Source organism: Sesamum indicum, linkage group LG8 (assembly GCF_000512975.1).
Source record: "Sesamum indicum cultivar Zhongzhi No. 13 linkage group LG8, S_indicum_v1.0, whole genome shotgun sequence".
Classification (NCBI taxonomy): domain Eukaryota; kingdom Viridiplantae; phylum Streptophyta; class Magnoliopsida; order Lamiales; family Pedaliaceae; genus Sesamum; species Sesamum indicum.
The window spans coordinates 15250912-15268950 of NC_026152.1; the positions used below are offsets into that span (position 1 = coordinate 15250912).

At 34.8% G+C, this 18039-nt stretch overlaps 2 protein-coding genes across 4 annotated transcripts; both read left to right on the forward strand.

Annotated features, from left to right (window-relative positions):
• On the forward strand, positions 2697–13014 carry LOC105168842. 3 transcript variants are annotated; one of them, XM_011089003.2, is made up of 9 exons: positions 2697–2865; positions 5119–5568; positions 5718–8236; positions 8317–8453; positions 8534–10384; positions 10583–10631; positions 10724–10968; positions 11107–11205; positions 11734–13014. In XM_011089003.2, exons 2-9 carry the CDS (start codon positions 5385–5387, stop codon positions 11963–11965), a joined length of 5316 nt encoding a protein of 1771 aa, XP_011087305.1. In that variant the 5' UTR covers positions 2697–2865; positions 5119–5384; the 3' UTR covers positions 11966–13014. The 3 variants fall into 3 exon arrangements, with proteins under 3 accessions (XP_011087305.1, XP_011087306.1, XP_020551962.1); XM_011089004.2 differs by having other exon boundaries at positions 5360–5568; XM_020696303.1 differs by having other exon boundaries at positions 2698–2865; positions 5721–8236.
• Positions 15059–18039, forward strand: LOC105168843 (protein Asterix). The gene is made up of 3 exons (XM_011089005.2): positions 15059–15317; positions 15459–15559; positions 17738–18039. Exons 1-3 carry the CDS (start codon positions 15177–15179, stop codon positions 17802–17804), a joined length of 309 nt encoding a protein of 102 aa, XP_011087307.1. The 5' UTR covers positions 15059–15176; the 3' UTR covers positions 17805–18039.

An 18039-nucleotide genomic window follows, 5' to 3' on the forward strand; every position in this document is an offset into this window, starting at 1 on the left:
AACTACTAGAATTTTCAGGTTCCTCTGTTTTACGATATTTGTTCTTGCCTTTTGTGGTATTCTGGTGAGTTCTTATTTATTTATTATTATACTTTCTTTTTTCAGGAAAAAATAAAATTATAATTTATTTTTAAAAGTAGATATTCATATCTTTTAAAAAAATATTAAAATATTTTTTAATTTTTAATTTGAGAAAAAATCGATACTTTAGACGTTTTGTTTTATATATTAAGCTCAACTATTAACTTTTACTCTATTTTTAAGTAAAGGCATCCTTGTAAAAGTTCTTTCATTTTTCCATATTCAATTGTAAAATTAATTATATTCATTATATTTACTTATTTATAGTAAAGTTTTTATAAAATGTAATTTTCAACTTTGAGATTTAATTTTTCAGTTAAAGAATTTAATTGTCTCTATTAATTATGATTTATTCTCGAGAATATACGAAACAAAACCTCTATTGTTTTTCTCATGTAATTAAAATTGATTTTGATTTTTTTATAATGACTTCTAATTTAACAAAATAAAATATTGCAAAAAAAAAAATTTAATATTGTGTAGAATAAATCATATTAATAGATACAATTTAAAATTTTCAATTGAGTGATCGAAGCACAAAACTTTAAAATATCAAAATTACATTTGGTAAAAATTTTAGGAGAAATAAAATAAATAAAATTCAAAGAAAACATATTTTAAAATTGAATATCAATAAATATAATTTTATTTCGGAGCATTTTCCAAAAAACAAATATATAATAAACAGCGATTTAAGCACAACTCATTTGTTTTTGTTTTTTTCACTTTTTTATATAAAGGGTAATATTTTATTTTTAATTTTTTTCTGAATTTTTTATGATGACCATGTATAATTTATTAGGGCATGATTACTGTTAAATTCTATTTTAGTATTTTTATTTTATATCCCTAAATGAAAATTGTAAGTTTGTCATCTTCCACAAGTTCTTATAAGAGTTTTGGCAATACAGTTATGAATTAGTTCATATTCCCATTGTTGTGAATTTAATCAATAATTTCATACATACTAGAGTTTTGAAATAATAATTAGATATAATAATAATTTTTGAAACATAAATTACAAATAACTACGTTGAAACAAATAAACAGTAAATCAGTTAGAGACGTTGTTTTAACTGATAAACTTAAACCGAAAACTTACAGTGAAAATTGTATCGTAACAACTTTCGGTCTGAAAACTGTAAACTAACCGATCGTAGAATTTTTCTCTTTATCTTGAAAAAATTATACGTCCCCTCTAAAGTGGACTTGGTACTAGCAACTTCTTATAAGATAAGACGGTTGTCATTCGTTCAGTATTGCACTTGTACTGATGAATATAATTGTAACTAAACATATATATAATTGTGATAATATTAAAATTATCATTCAATTTTCTTTTTTTACTAATTTTCTTTGCTTTTTATTGACTTTTTCTCTCTCTCTCTCGGCCTCTCTCAAATTGGGCAGCGATTTAAGCTTAATTTTCAGTAACGAGCTTCTGAGTGTTTGATTGAAGTGATCTTTGTTATAGTGCTAAAAAAGAAAGAACTGCAATCGTCTTAATCTGGAAGATATTACGTTGTACCCGGTACACTTCTTAAAACGGACGTATATTTTATTCAAAGCAAGCAGTGAATTCTGCTATTCGATTAAATATATGATTACCATTGGACTAAGAATTGTTACGTCATAATTCTCGTTGTAAGTTTACTATTTAATTTACTTATCGTATAATTGTGTTTCTGGTTGTTATATATTATTTATTCCAACGTGGCTTTTATTACTTTTGATTTCTAATTTCAGAACATTGTTTCAATTACTGAAAATTGAAAATTTTCTCAACAAATTACACACCAGAAATGTGATAATATTATTTATACAAACCACCCGTTTTTTAAAGTTATAAAGTTACTCTTTTAATTATTAAAAAAAGTTACAAAATAACTATTTTTTGTTTATCATATGAGCGTGAGAGAAGTTTTTTACAAATGAGGTTTCGACACAATATTTGCGTAAATTACACTGAGCTCTCTTAAAATTTGTATAACTATAAATAACTTCATATTATTTAGAAAATTATCAATACCCCATTGATTTTATTGGCCCATCCAATAAATAGCTCAATCAGTTAGTTTTCGTTAAATTTATATCTATTTTTTGTAGTGCACTAATTAAAATACTGTTGTGAACTTTGAATTAATATTATTTTTATTTGAAAATTTTATGAAAACTTTTATAGAATAAGTGGACAATTTTTCAAAAATTTCCATCCACCTAGTTCTTGTTTTCTATAAATTTTTATTTTTTTTAAAACGAAAAAAATACGGACAAAATTGACAATTCTAATTTTTTGTTCAAAGGTTGTATAATTTTATTAAACATCAAATGTATTACTAATTTTAAAATAATAAAAAAATATTTGTAATTATATCAAATTTCAAGAGCTTGTTGTACTTATTGGAAATATTTTTGTGGCACGAATATCAGATGCGAACACGAAATGTGTTTTTAAATACTATCTACCAACCTATTTTTGTAACGCTACATGGCGGAATCTCATTGGCGGACCACGTATTCCTCGTGGAGTCCTCCCCAATCAAGCACAGCCCCAGCTTCGGTGCTCCCGAGTCTTAGCCTCGGCCCGAACCTAATTTCTCTCTCGCAGTTCGTTGAAAATTTCGCACACTTTATCTTTCTCACAGCATGCACTTCACCTTTCTCTCTCTAGAGCTACCCCGTAATTCTGCTCGCCGATTCAAAACCCTAGAACAAAGTTTCGCCGTATTTGAAGATCGATTTTTATCTCCGTTTTTCTGCGGTCACGTACATCTCAATTATAACGTAAGTCTCCGATTTTCTTTAATTGTTTCTCTTATCTAATTGCAAACCCTATTTATTTCATATGTATATACATGTATATAGTGTAAATGTGTGTAGAATAAGGAGGGGGTTGGCGGAGAGGGTGTATTTTGTGATGCTGTACGCGTATGGCATGAAATTGGGGTAGGGTTTTGCTATTCGAGACGTTTGAAAGGTCCGTTTCCAGCTTGTATTGGTACTGGTTCAATTATTGAGTAATTCTGCGGTTCTTGTATGTTGATACCATTATTTCTTCTCTATTTTGTTTGTGAGATTGTGGAAAATTTTGTGCTTTGGGTTGGGATGAACTCCGGTTGATAATCATTTAATTCTTTTTGGGTTGTTTATTTTATTTTGTCAGATATGGGAATGGTTTGGTTCTTGGCAGGTATTCTAAGGGCATGCATATTTATATGCAAAAATGTGGTCTTAGTGGGCTGAACACTGATGGGAATATATAATCATATTTTGGGCCTTTTCTTGTATACAATAAAATTCATGAGACTTATTACCATAGCCTAGTTTAGCTTGAATTTAAGTCTGTACCGTTTTCTTGTTTGATGTCCTCATATCCTTCTGCATATAAAATCTGAATGTCTAACTGTATAGGTGTTTCTTCCTTGTTGCAACTTCAATTTTCTCTGTGGTGATTCTTTGCTTTGAGAACTGCATTGCTTAAATATATGATGCTCTATTTAGCATTATAATGGTTAGGAACCTTCTCCCTTGGTCACTGTCTGTGGGGCCTATGAGACTTTCTTCCCAAACTTTCCTTTTTCCCAAGCCAATGACTGAGGAAATATTATGAATTTTCTTTAGGCTGAAGATGGGGTTATGATGTTATTGATTGATGAAGTAAGAAAATGCATAACCCAGGCTACTGAAGAGATAGAAGCAACTTTCTTCTGTAGGAGGAGTCTGTTTTATTGGAAATGCCCATAGTCTCGTTTGTATCTATGAATATAATAACTTTCAGGATAGGCTGATTGATCTCATGCGACGCTTGACGAAAGGATAGTAATTAATATGTACATAAAGACTTACAATAGTGGTTTGAGGGGGGAATAGAGTCATCTTCTGAGTAGAAGTATTTTGGATTCTTCAGTATGTTTATCCTATTTGCTTGTCTAAATTACTGAAAGTCAATTGGGTTTCACCAGGATATTGATATTTATATTTTGGTCCTGAATCCAGTAGCTCCTGTCGCATCGTATATTATTAAAAAGAGATGCAGTAGTTTCTTGATTATGCTCCAATCGAATTATTACTTTTCTGGAAAAGTAAATAAACACTAAGGTTTCATCAGCAACTGTTGTTCCAAATGGATCCATTTGATAATTTCTTTCTGGTAGACATTTGTTGTTAGATCTTTCTTGTGGAAATTAGTATCTATGTAAGGAAGAATACTAAGTTATAAGTCGAACTGATTAAATAGTTACACTGGAATAGGACTTGTTAATTGTCTAATGCAAAACAACAAATTTAAGTAATCAACAACTGCATCATGGTTGTAAAATTTGGGACTTAATTGAAGATACTGAATGAGTAGGACTTAATTCTGATTAGAGAAAACTGCCTTTTGGACTGGGAAAGTGTGATTTGGTCATTTAGAAAGTATGATTTTGCGGTTTTGTCCAAATATATTTTCACTCTGCATTCAGGTCACCTTACGAGCTCTATCTTTCTTCCAACTTATTTGGAGGACAAGTATTTTGGGGTCTCACAGAGATTTCTTTTTCTGCAGTATATGTGTTTCTAAGATATACATCTGTGTGTTTCTTTAAGCCCGTCTGGGCATGTGTGAGCTTGCACAGACTATGCACACGCACATGTGTAATTTCATCTGTTACAGTGTCTAGATATTGGGTGTATTGACAACTCCTAGTAGTTTTTATACATCACTTATTTCTCATAGATTCAAAGATTTGAATTAGTGCCTTTAGAAACAACTTATCCTTTCCCTGAACCTGTACTGGCCCAAAGATTGCCATTTACCCAAATGATCAAAGAACTGCGCTTGCTGTTCCCTTATATCCTTTTTAATGATGTGGACTGCTGATGCATTATCAGCATTGTATGAAAAATAACTGGCTTGTGGTTAAAGTTCTTTCATTATTCACCCATGGTCATTGATGGTTGTTGTGCATCTTACCTGAATTTAACTTTCCGTACTGATGCATATTTACTATCCCTTCCCCCCCTTAATAGTGCTTGCATTGTGCTGTTCTTCTTCAGGAGGCTGTCTCATGGTTGAATAGTTGGCACAGGCTGATGATTAAGTTTGAGGAGAATTGGGTGTGAACATAGTTCTTGTTTTAACATATATATATATATATATATATAGAGAGAGAGAGAGAGAGAGAGAGAGAGAGAGAGAGAGAGATTGTAATGTTGTATAGATCCCAGATAAGAAGGAATTTGATTTTTCAGAGGTTAATTCTTTATTTATCAATTTAAATAAACCAACATTGAACAGCTGAAGTTTTGGGTGCCAACCATCTATGCCTGGCAACGAATTTGGAGATAGGGTTCACAATTTCTTTGCACAAGACAATTCGTCACAGGGACAATCACATGTTCTGGGAGGAAATTGGTCTGTGCCCAACAACAATTTTTGGGTTGGCAGCCCGAAGCAAATTGATGTACTGAATTCAAGTAGCAGCAATTACACTTCCCAAAGCTCAGGTATGGCGTTGCTGCTTCAGTATCAAGTTTGGGCATTTTTCTTTCAGTTTACTTATATATATGTATATACACATATTTTTCATGTTTTCTGATGTTCCTGAATTTGATGTGTGACTAATTGCTCGTTTGATATTCTTTGGTTTCACCAGCAGATATAGATAGAGGGCAGTGCAGCTATCCTGTTGACTCAACGCATGGCTTGAACTTTTCTCAATCAAATCTGAGGCCTGATTTTTCTAAAAGTCAGTCCTTAAATGAACAGCCATATTCAAATGGCTTCTATGGTAGCCAGTTTTACCAAACTCGTCAGAATGAAGCAAACTTTCTGGCAATGGATACAGATACTGATGATCGTCATATAATAACCTCAAGAGGCTTATCGTTCCATGAATTACAGCAAGGGAGTTGTCCTGAACAACAAGAAAAAGCTTCAGATGGTCTGCAAACATCTGTAGCTCCTGTAAGTTTTGATCTATTTGGTGGTCAGCAGCAGATGAACCATCAGCAAGCAAGCATGCTGCAGGCATTCCAGCGACAGCAATCTGGCGTCAACGACATGCAGCAACTGCAACAGCAACTAATGATCAGGAAAATGCAAGAGCTTCAAAGGCAGCAGCAACTTCGGCAGCTTCATTTAAGGTCTCAAAGTCTGATCAATCAGGCTCCCTCCTTTATTAAACATGCATCTGGCAGCCAGTCCTCTACTCTGGTTAACGGGACTCCAAATTCTGAAGCATTACAGTATCCTTGGATGTCTGAGACAGGTACAAACTGGCTGAGCTGTGCTTCTTCAGCCATGCAAGGCTCCCCAAGTGGACATGTTTTTCCTCCAAACATGGGCCAGACACAACGTTTGGTGGATTTGGTGCCTCAACAGGTCGACCAATCTCTTTATGGAGTTCCTGTTTCCAGTTCAAGGGGTTTGGCTGTAAACCAATACTCTCAGATGGGGACACAGAAATCTTCAATGCCACAAGTGTCAACATCTGGAAATTCTTTTCACAGTAACCAGCATAATCTTTTGCCTGATCAAATTTCTGCACAGGAGGGGACTTCCATTTCTAGAGAGAAGTTTCAGAGTGAAAATATGTCGGGACATGCTTCTAGTCAATTCCAAGATACTGGGATAATGGATGTTGGGGCCCCTCAGCAAGCAGATTCTATACAAAGAAATGCACCTCTGCCTGACTTTCTGGGTAGACGGGGGCTAGCTACTCGATCGGAGACCTCACATGAAAGACCCACAAGGCATGTTACTTCATCCGAAGTTTCCCTTGATCCGACTGAGGAAAAGATTTTGTATGGTTCAGATGATAATATATGGGCTGCCTTCGGCAAGAGCCCCAACTTGAGTGGTGGTAATTTATTCGATAATGGTGGGTTATTGAATGGGTCTTCATCTATTCAAAATGGTAGTTGGAGTGCTCTTATGCAGTCAGCAGTCGGAGAAACTTCTAGCAGTGATATAGGGCCACAGGAGGAGTGGAGTGGTTTGAATTTTCACAATACTGATGGTTCTTCAGCAAATGAGCCCCATTCCATGCACAGTGACAATGTTAAACAAGCATCTTTGCCTAGTGACAACCTGCATATTCTTTCAGGATCGAGTTCTGGATATTTTCCCCCTTCTGCTGATACAAATAAACTTCATGTAATGGGATTGAATCAACCTGGACATAATCAGAATGAGCCTGGTCAAAAAGGGCCAACTGTAACGTCTCAAAGATTTGGGCAGTCTTTGGAAGAAGCTAGCAAGTGGTCAAATCGCAGTCCGCTACAAAAATCAGTTACTGAAGGGAATCAAATATATGGAAATGCCAAGACCATTTCTGCAACTTGGGCCTCTGGACAGAGTGGACCTGGAGAGCAACCAAATGGTCAGAATGCTCCCGCAGCTGCATCATCTGGTAGAGATAGAGCTTTCAATAGTCATGAGGCTGATAAGTTGTCACAAAACTCCCAAAACAATCAATTGAAGGTAATGCAAGGAGATGTGGTGCAGGGGAATTCTTTGTGGAAGTCCAATTCTGTGTCTAGTTCTGCTCTTGAGTTTGGGCCTGTACATTCTACAGTTGGAAATCGCCAAGCAAATAAAGGGGTTTTGAGTTTGAATGACTCTGCTGCTTCAGTAGCAAACTCGTGCCATATGGGGAATGGTGAAGAAACCAGTGCATTTATTCAGAATAATTATTTAATCAATCAGTGGAAGAATGCTTACCCTTCAGCCCAATTTCAAGGGGGTGAACGCTCGGGGAGAATAAACCAGGTTAATGAACACAATCAGGGTTTGGACTCGTTGAATAGCTGTGACAAAGATGAAGTTACGAGACACAATATAGAGAATTGTACTACGACAGAGAATTCTACTGATAGCCATCGCTCCAACTTATCTCAGCATGCTTCTGGTGTCTTCAGAGAAAGTGGGGATGCGAGTGATTCAAAATCTGTGCCCTCTGGGAAACAAAAGTCAAACAATCAGCTTGCTAGAAAAGTTTCTGTCCCTCGCAAGTTTCAGTATCATCCCATGGGAAATTTGGATGAGAATGTAGAGCGTACCAATGGGCTGAAGCAGCCTACCCAGGTACAGGGTATGGACCTGCAGCACACCCATTTTGGCCAGTCAAAATTGTTTGGTCAGGTTCCTAGAAATTCTGCAGTAAAAGAAAAGGTGATTTATGATTATACTATGTTGACATTGAACACTTACTATCGATTAGCCAGAGATTATGAATGTTGTTTTATCTACAGGGTGAGCTTCAAAATGACAATAATGCCCCTGAAGAAGAGCCTTCCCGTGGCAGCTTTTCTGGTCATGCGCGTAATGCATCTGTTCCATCTGGTCGACCGTTTGATTCATACACACCAAACAAGGCCTCTTCACCCAGGTACTTATAGTTTTCATTTTTATTTCCTGTGTTATGCTAGGATATTTTGATTACTTTCATAATGTTCCTATCCAATCCAGTCAAAACATGTTGGAACTTCTTCACAAGGTGGATCAATCAAGAAACAGTGGTTCTGTGCTGCACTTAAGTTCTTCTGAATGGAATGTATCATCTCAGCCACCTGAAGCAGAAAAAATTGATGGGCCTGCTGGTCGCCTCCAACGTACTCAGTCTTCTGTTTCTCAAGGTTTTGGGTTACAGCTTGGTCCTCCATCTCAACGCCTGCAGACTCCTGACCTTTCATCATCTTCTCAGAATGCTCAAGACATAAGCAATCCCATGCGTGCTAGTCGTGCTGGTGCAGAAATGGGAGGTAAAGGCCTGCTGATGGGGCCAACTTTTCCAGCCCAGTCGTTGCCTTTTCCTAATGAAGAAACTCAGAGTGAATTTAAAAATGACAGAAATGCAGTTCCAGGACATCGTGGCAAGGGGAACTCTCTGTATAAGATGCCTGGAAATTATGATCCAGCTTTCATTTCGGGTACTACTTATTCGAGAAGTCAGCTTCAAAATAATCAAATAACAGGATTAAGTGGAAAGATGGAAATGAATCAACATACTGACTCCTCTTTCACCGGTAGTGCTGCACGCTCTGGGCAAAGAGGATCTGCACAGACTGTTCTACAGAATGCTTCTGATAATACTGAAACAGATAATCTTGCCGCGTCTGGGTTCGTGACTCAACAATCTGGTCCTAATGATGTACAGGAAAGAGCTCCAGCTTCAACTCCATCAACCAGGGATCAAATTGAAAGTTCTCAGCAATTTGACACACCTGGAGTTTCTCATCAGGGAGCTTCCGGCCAGCTATTGCATAGCATGTGGACCAATGTCCCTACACAACATACTTCTGCTGCTCTGTACCAGAAAGCTCCATCAGTTTTTTCAGAGTTCCCTCAGCCTAATATTGTGGAATCGAGTTCTCAAGGTCTGGATGTTAGTAAAGGGGGTTACTCAGTATCACCTGTAAACGTTGAGTCAGCTCAAAAAATGGAAGAGTCTTTGCGGCAAGCATCCTCCATTAGGTATCATTCAGATGATTCTCCTGCTAGTTCTGTTTCAACACAGAAGGATATTGAAGCTTTTGGTCGAACTTTGAAACCTAATAACTTGTCTAATAAAAAGTATGCCTTGCTAAACCAAATGAGGACCTTGAAGGATGTGGGGACTGATCCGAGCATTAGGGTCTCAAAGAGAATAAAAGGACCAGATAATGTTCTTGATGGTCATCAAGTAAATTTGATGGCAGGACAGCAAAATGAGCATAACATTGGTGATACATTGGGTTCGAATACTGTATTTCCTTCTGAAGATTCCAAGACTGTGAGTGCCTCTATGCCATCTGATATCTTGCAAAGAAATCCGTCTTTACATGGAAATGTTGCTGCAGAGGATGTTGTGGCACTTGGTCTGCGTGGGTCTGAAAACAACCCTTCTGCCGATTGTACTACTTCTGTTAGAGTGGAGCATCATCAGGTTAGTCCCCAGATGGCACCGTCCTGGTTCAACCCGTTTGGAACTTTGAAGAATGGGCAAATGGTGCCCATTTCTAATGCACAGGAAGTTACATCATTAGGACTAGGAGAATCACCATTTACTCTTGTGAAATCTTCTAGTATGTTGGATGCTCCTAATCCAGAGGAGAAACGTACTGCTGCTCCAATTGATGCATGTCAAGTTGGTGGCTCTGTTCTAAGTTCTACCCCCACACTAGTAGCAGATCATTTGTCTTCTCCTCAGTTATTGCAGCTAAATATGACTAATCCAAATCCAGTGCTTTTGAGACCCAAGAAACGGAAGAGTGCTACTTCTGAACTCCATCCTTGGTATAAAGAGATATCAGATGGTTCACAATATCTTTCGACTCTCAGGTAATCATAAATAATCAGTTTTGTTTTCATCTGCTGGTGTTTATTCTCTTATCGGTTTTTGTTCATATTGATAAGTGAAGTAGCTTGATTCATGGAATTTAGGAGCAACTTTCTGCATGTGTCACTTTTAATACTCTAAGTATTTGGCTCTTGCTGCAAAACTTCATTGTTAATCTGCATAAATTTTGCTGCATGCAGTGTGGCAGAAACAGACTGGAATAAGGCAGCAAATCGTCTTACTGAGAAGGTATGATGCGGTTGCTAGTATGCTCTCCTCACTGCCGAATGGGCAATTCTTACAGGGTTGTCCGACTTGTTATCTCTTTTCCTGTATGGCAGGTTGAACATGATGCTGAATTGATTGAAGATGGACCTCTAGAGCTTAGATCAAAGAGAAGACTTATTCTGACAACACAGCTTATGCAGCAATTATTTCAGCCTCCACCAGCAACTATTCTCTCCACTGATGCTTGTTCGAAGTATGAGAGTGTCACTTATACTCTATCTAGAGTAGTGCTGGGAGATGCATGCAGGATTGCTTCATGCTCAAGTGATTTGGCTTTGCCCCGTGATGACATGAACCTGTAAGAACTCATCTGGATATTTCTGGAGTTGGTTGAATCATGCCAAACACTTGATATTTTGTATTTATAGCTCTGGTTGTTGCTTTGTCGTTCTTTTTCAGTCTAATTAACTATTTTTATTTGTGAAATATCTTCTAGACATCCTTCTGAGCGCAAACTAAATGGTAATCCATATTTTGCAAAAGTTGTTGAAGAGTTGTTGGGAAAAGCAAGGAAGCTGGAAAGTGATTTCTTGAGGTAAGTACCTTTGTCTTGATTCTTCTGGTTTTTTGTTGTGCCTGGATGTATATCTTATCTTGATTTGTATTGCTTTCTGTGAGATTCTCTATGTCAGTCTTGGTTTAAATTGAAAGATTTTTTGGTGGAAGAGAGAACTGAAATATATGTGGCATGGCTTGTGTACTCCACATCATTACTTTATTAAAGAAATCTATAGAGTTACTATCTCAAATCTTTGATTTATTTGTGTCCATAATTGCTTCATATTCATCTCATTATTACTCCACATAATTTGTTGTAGCGCATTTTAGAACGCACCGTAAGGTGTTGCCTTTACCCCTTTTTTGCTTGCTTCTCTGTTCCTTCACTTTGTTATTCTTCTTCTTTTTGTTTGCATTCTCAATCCATTGTGTTTTTCGAGGAGTGGCAGGAGGGAGTGAAGAGTGTTTGCTTTTAATGTAGTTTGTGTATACTTTCACCTTCTATGGTTGTCTTCTTGTATTCATCTTTCCGATTGATATATATATATGCATTTGAATGTGGCAGACTGGAGAAAGGTGCATCAATTTTGGACTTGAGAGTGGAATGTCAAGATTTAGAGAAGTTCTCTGTTATCAATCGCTTTGCTAAATTCCATGGCCGGGGGCAAACTGATAGTGCCGAGGCAGCATCAAGTGATGCAGTGTCAACTACTCAGAGACCTTGTGCGCAAAGATATGTTATTGCTCTGCCAATGCCAAGAAGTCTCCCCGACAGGGTACAATGTCTATCACTATAATAATTGATTGATTTATTTTTTGCATTCGTGTGGTCAATGGTCTCTGGTGATTTATTATCTGGCACTTCCGCCAAGATCAGTTGAACCACATGATGGAATTGCAGAAGTATGGGCATGATATTGTCTCCTGATACCAGATGGAGGCTGTTTAATCTTTCGATTGGGTTGATGTCATCATTGAGAAATATAAGGTTCAGTACATGTACATTTCTATGAAAATGAGAGGAACTTGGGTCCCCTTCATTTTTGAGGAAAGAGGGGATAATGAGTTCGACTTGGTATTTCAAATATATCAACACATTGGTAGAGGATTCTTCTGATATATAGATTAGTATCTATTTTTCGGTTATCAATATGTGAAGCTTATTCTGAGCTGCAAATTCATGGGTATTTGTGAAGCCAAGAACTGAAGATTGTATAAGTTGGATCTTCGGTGTAGGTATCCAAATCAATTAACATGTTGGTTTCTTCAAATCTTCTTAAAATGTGGGATAAACCCTTGCTAATGATTTTTCAACACTATCCTCAATGCTTGGTGTTTGTAGTGATCTAAAAGGGATCACATCATTCCAGTCTCTTGTAAACTCCACTTACCATCTCATATGGAAGTTGCGAAAGAGTTGTTGCTGTAATACTTGACCAGTGGCTACAGTTGTTTTCTCAAGTTGCAAGGAATAAGTTACTTTTGCTATTTATTGTTTGGTTAAAATGTTCTACTGGTACCATACCTCCTTTCTACTATTTTTTGGTTGTTTTCTTTTCCTGGAAATTTCATTTCCTGTATGTATTAGCCGTTGCTTTGATAGTCTAGTTAGAAACCTGTGAGATAGTTCGTTGATGTTCTTTGTAGCAAAATTCTTGTGTATCATTGAGTGGTATACTGTAAACAGTGAATTTGAGCGATTTCACCACAATCTCTCACAGCACTGCAGTAGCCCGTTTGTTGTGATGTTTTTCTTTTCTGTAGTTTCTAATTTTGTGCTCCAATTGGTAGCCATGGACAACGAGACTAGCATGAACGGTAAATATAGTACCATCAGTTTTGTCGACTTTGGGGACTGAGTATTCTGAACTGTTGTATTTATGTATCATATAGGTCTGTCTTGTCTTTCTGAATATGTTGAAGTGACCTTTTCTCTCTGTCTGTATATCTAAGTTGATAAGCACATCAGGTTTGCAGTATCATATCGTGATTTTTGATATTTGAAGTGTATCAGTCTTTGAACAGATTGAAGGCCTGATGTTATTTACATGGTATGAGTGATGAGATATACAATCTCACTTGTATATGCAAGTGGTGGGATTGAAAATATATTCGGATGGATCAATTTTAACTTTTCCATTATTAGAGAGAGATTATTGAACAAGTGGGAGTGAGATACTACTGATTAATATGCCCCAACCAGATACAGGATGATAAAGCATTTTGGGACTCGTCGACGGATCCTAGACAGCATGGTTAATGATATTCAAAATATGTAAAATCCGCATCTGGAAGTTGGATTTTGATGATTGGATGAATTAAGGTAGCTGTTGCAGCAGATGTTTTGATGGAAACAAAGAAGCCTTCTTTATTACTCCAGACAACCTACCTTACTTTCCTATTATTAGAGAAGTAGTATTCCAACTAAGACAGGGTCTGCCTGAGCTTCAGGAAAGTACTGTTCATCTTTTGGCTTTAAAAAAATGTTTTTCAGGTGTTTGGAATGTAATTTTTGCTTTTGAAACTGCTGAGAAAAATGTTTTTAGGTTAATTGGGGTTAGAAGCTTCTAGCTGTTTTGGTCTTTTTATACATAAATTAAGCTTCATTATTTACTGGTTTACTCTCATTATAATAATCTTAATTCAATTTTACTGTTTTTAATTTATTTTTAAATATTTTTAAAGTTGATATTGAAATTTTTAAATAAATCGAATTTACACTTTTACATAGTAAGTACTTTATAATTTTTATATTCTTTTGTTATACTATTTGATTGTTTTATTACTTTGTCATTAAAAATATAAGTTAAATAGCTATGATTAATTAAGAAAATAATTTATTTTTGCGTTTATATAAGTTTAATCATTGTGTATAAATCAACAATTATATTATTTATTAGAAGTCTTATTAAATTAAACATTCACTTTCTCTATTAATATTTCAGAAAATTTAAATATGAACTATATTAATTAAAAGAAAAATTATTATTCTTTTATGAAAAATAATTATGTTGATAAATAAGTAATAACAAATGCAAATGCAAGCAATTTTTAACAGATGTGGACAAAATGATGTTTAATAAATTAAGTTTGTTCTGGAAATGATATTTTCCAAACACTGCGTAATTTAATTTTTGTTTATCTTTTATTTTTTATTTTTACAAACACTATTTACTTTTGATTTTACTATAATATCAGATTTTCTATAAAAATCACATTTTTGTAAAAGTAAAATTTTTTGTAAACATTCGCTAAATTGAAAAACTTATCAGTTTTTATGGTAGAATTGCAATTTATTCTATTTTAGACTTGCAAATATAATTGATGCTCATTACTTCACTATTATTGAATTTGAGAGAGCAAACAAATGTGAAATACTTTATATATATTGACATATGCTATAGAATCATTTGTTTGAGATAAAAGCAAGTCCGATGTGATATTTGTAATATATAATTAAAATGTTGGTCGACTTAATTGTTATGATATTATTTATGTTAACCGCACGTCTATGTTTATTCTTAAATTACGCGATAATATTTCTACATGTATCAACGCATATTTAATTTACAAATATGATATATAATTATTTATATTGTAAATTATTAGAATTTTCATTTTTATCTATGTATATATTTTCTTTTAGGTAATTTTACCATAATACTTCAGGAACTATTATAATTATTTAAATAAAATATTAACAAGTATGTTGAAATACTTAATAATATACATAGAATATTAAATCACAAGCATATCATTGAATATCTTGCAAAGTTAAGAATATATATACATATATATAACCAAATCAGGTGTAGTCGAATTGAACTAGTCATACACCTACCAAGTACTCCATTACTTTCGATTATTATAGTATAATTGTTATATGAGTAAATCAGTATGATCCGACATACGTATAATATAACATATTCACATACATTAACAAATATTTATCAACACGTATAAGGAGCAAGCAGTAGTGCACGTAGAGACAGATGAGTTGAGAGATCGATGGCGTCTCAATCTAATGATCCCCGGCAACCATCGGCGGCTCGGCCGTTCAGGCCATCGATGATCCCCCCACAAGACCTCCCCATCGATTACTCCGGCTTCGTTGCCGTCATTTTCGGAGTCTTTGGCGCCATATTCAGGGTACGTTTGTCTTTTCTCTCTTTACATCTCGGATCTAGCTAGCTACATTCTTCCATAATGCAGTTTTAAAATGAAGTTAGGGATTTCATGAGATGATTAGGGTTGATTTTGATTGGATGGTGGGTGATGGATTTTTTGCAGCACAAGGTTTGTTCGTGGCTGGCAATTATATTTTCTGCCCAATCGCTGGCGAATATGAGGAGCGTTGAGAATGAACTGAAGCAGACATCCATGGCCATGATGTAAGTTCCAAATTCTAATTCTTACTACCAATATTAATGCTACATAAAGATCATACGCACCATTTCGAAGCTGATGTTCTTTGAAGATTTCTGTAATTAATTTTTTGGTTTTTGTGTGTGTTTTAACAAATAATAGTAACAAATGGCATATTTTTTGTCTCTCGTTTATGAGACTTTTTATGTTCCCAGATTCAGTTATGGGATTCAGATACATAAAAACGCGCATACATGTATATATATATATATGTATTTAATCGTCTATTGCTAGATAAAATGATAAAGATTAATATTAAAAGCACTAAATGTATTATGAAACTAAGAATGTTAAAAGAAAAAAGTATATTTGACAAAAAGGTTTATATATAAGTCAGAAGCTTTTAAAGTATTTAAAAATATTTTTGAAAGAGTTTTTGGGAGTTTCTCACTACAACATTAGATTAATCTTCATTGTTCATTTGTAAAATCAAATGTATAAATATTGGGCTGGAGTTCATTTTTCAATAATCAAGTTTTGTATTAATATTTTCATCAAGATGTTTTTGTTAAGATCTTTTACTTATTTACCTATTATTCCGAGATGGAGAAAGAAAACAAATCAATAATGAAAAATTAAAACTTATGTCTCACGGGCATTACACGAGCATTTTACTAGTGTCTAAAAGTAAATATATTATAAAAAAATCACCTTTTACATCGGGAGAGACAAATAAAATGTATTGTTCTGTAAAAAATAATAAAAATCACTTATTCTACACATAAAAACCACATCATGCAAAAGATACATACAACTTGTAATTCTTCTCACCAAAATAAAGAATTATTATTCTCTATATATCAAGAATCATTAAGAGATTCATATATACATAATTCGGTAAGAGATGAATTTTTCGCATGCATATGCGTAGGCATGCGAGAAAGTCTTATTCAAATCAATTTTATTTGCAATGAACCAGTTACAAGGCAACTGAAACTCACTCTTGTTGATCTGTATACTATTTATATAACAAGTACAATTCTTACATAACAAATGTGATTAGTTCAAGTTCACCAGACCTGGTCAAACTAAAAATTTCTGTAAGTATGCACGCGAGAGATCCAAACAATTATTATTGCATAACAAGAATTCATTCAGAACTAGTAACTTAGGTACCGACGGTATTAGGAGGGTTGTTGTAAAGCTCGGTGCATCAATGTCCTTCACAACTTGACATGTGATCTGAAACACACTTTTATAAGTTCCTAGATTTAGTTGTGAGATTCACATACTTGAAAGCATGCCTATATATATGAATTTGTCATTTATTGCTAGATAAAATGGTGAAAAGATGTACTGTTCACTATGATATATTAGTTGGGGCATATTATTCACTAAGCTTAGTGTATGGCAATTCTTATACTTGACACCGGCTCAACGATTCTCCTTGTGATGTCAACCAACATTATTGAGTAGGAAGAAAATTTTTGAGCCGTGAAAAATGAGGGGTTAATTGCATTTTTACTCTTTTTAAAAATAATAATAGGCACATAATACGTTCCAAAAGAAAAAAATGAAAAAGGAAAACGACATTTGACCTCTGAACCTTTCCAAAAAAACTTCATTGCCTCTTGTGTTAATGGGTTGCATTACCCTTATTCTAAAAGTTCAAGGATATTATTGCTTTTTTATCTTTTTAGATAGATTCTATCCCTGTTAATGTTTTACATGGAGTTTGTTGCATTTGATCCAAAATTTGAGCACCCAGAATGTAGATTAAAGAAAAATAATATTGGAAAATGTGAATATATGAATTTACGATGCAAGAATGGTGCAAATAGTTAATTTTTTCGTAGTCCTGTTGCAAATAAGGTTCTTTCACTCACAAATCTAAATTCCTGGCTGCAAAGGTCATAGTTGTTTGCCTTCAACGTTCAATTTCCGCATCACATCGTGTTAACTATTAGCATGTTTTCTGTTCAAACTACCAACCTCCATTTTACCAGTCAATACAATGATTAGGTGATTGGCAAAGAGGTGATTTGTCCTGTAAATTCTCTTTATTTCAGCTCCAAGAACAATTTTCTATTCAGTGTCTCTGATAATTTTTATTTATGTCATTCTTTTCAAGTCTCAACCTATCAGTTGTCCACGTACCTTTACAATGGTTGAAATTGTGTATAATTTTTATTCTCGTCGACCAGGTTTGGTATAATGGGATTGGTAACAAACTACATGGGCGTAGCACCTCGGCAGAACCAGAAAAAATAGTATCTTGGGTGCTGTATTTCCGGAAGTTGAAAGCTTTCACCCAACTTATGCCTGCAAGCAACAACAGTCTTTCACTTTGCAATTCTGCAATGGCACTGAGACTATTTTTTTGTTTTATAGTTTGGCTTACCTTGTTCTAGTTTAAATCTAGTAATATCTTAGGTTGGATGTAGAGAGCTGAGTGGAATATATTGTCGTATATGTTACACACAAATGGGTAATAAATCATTTCTTT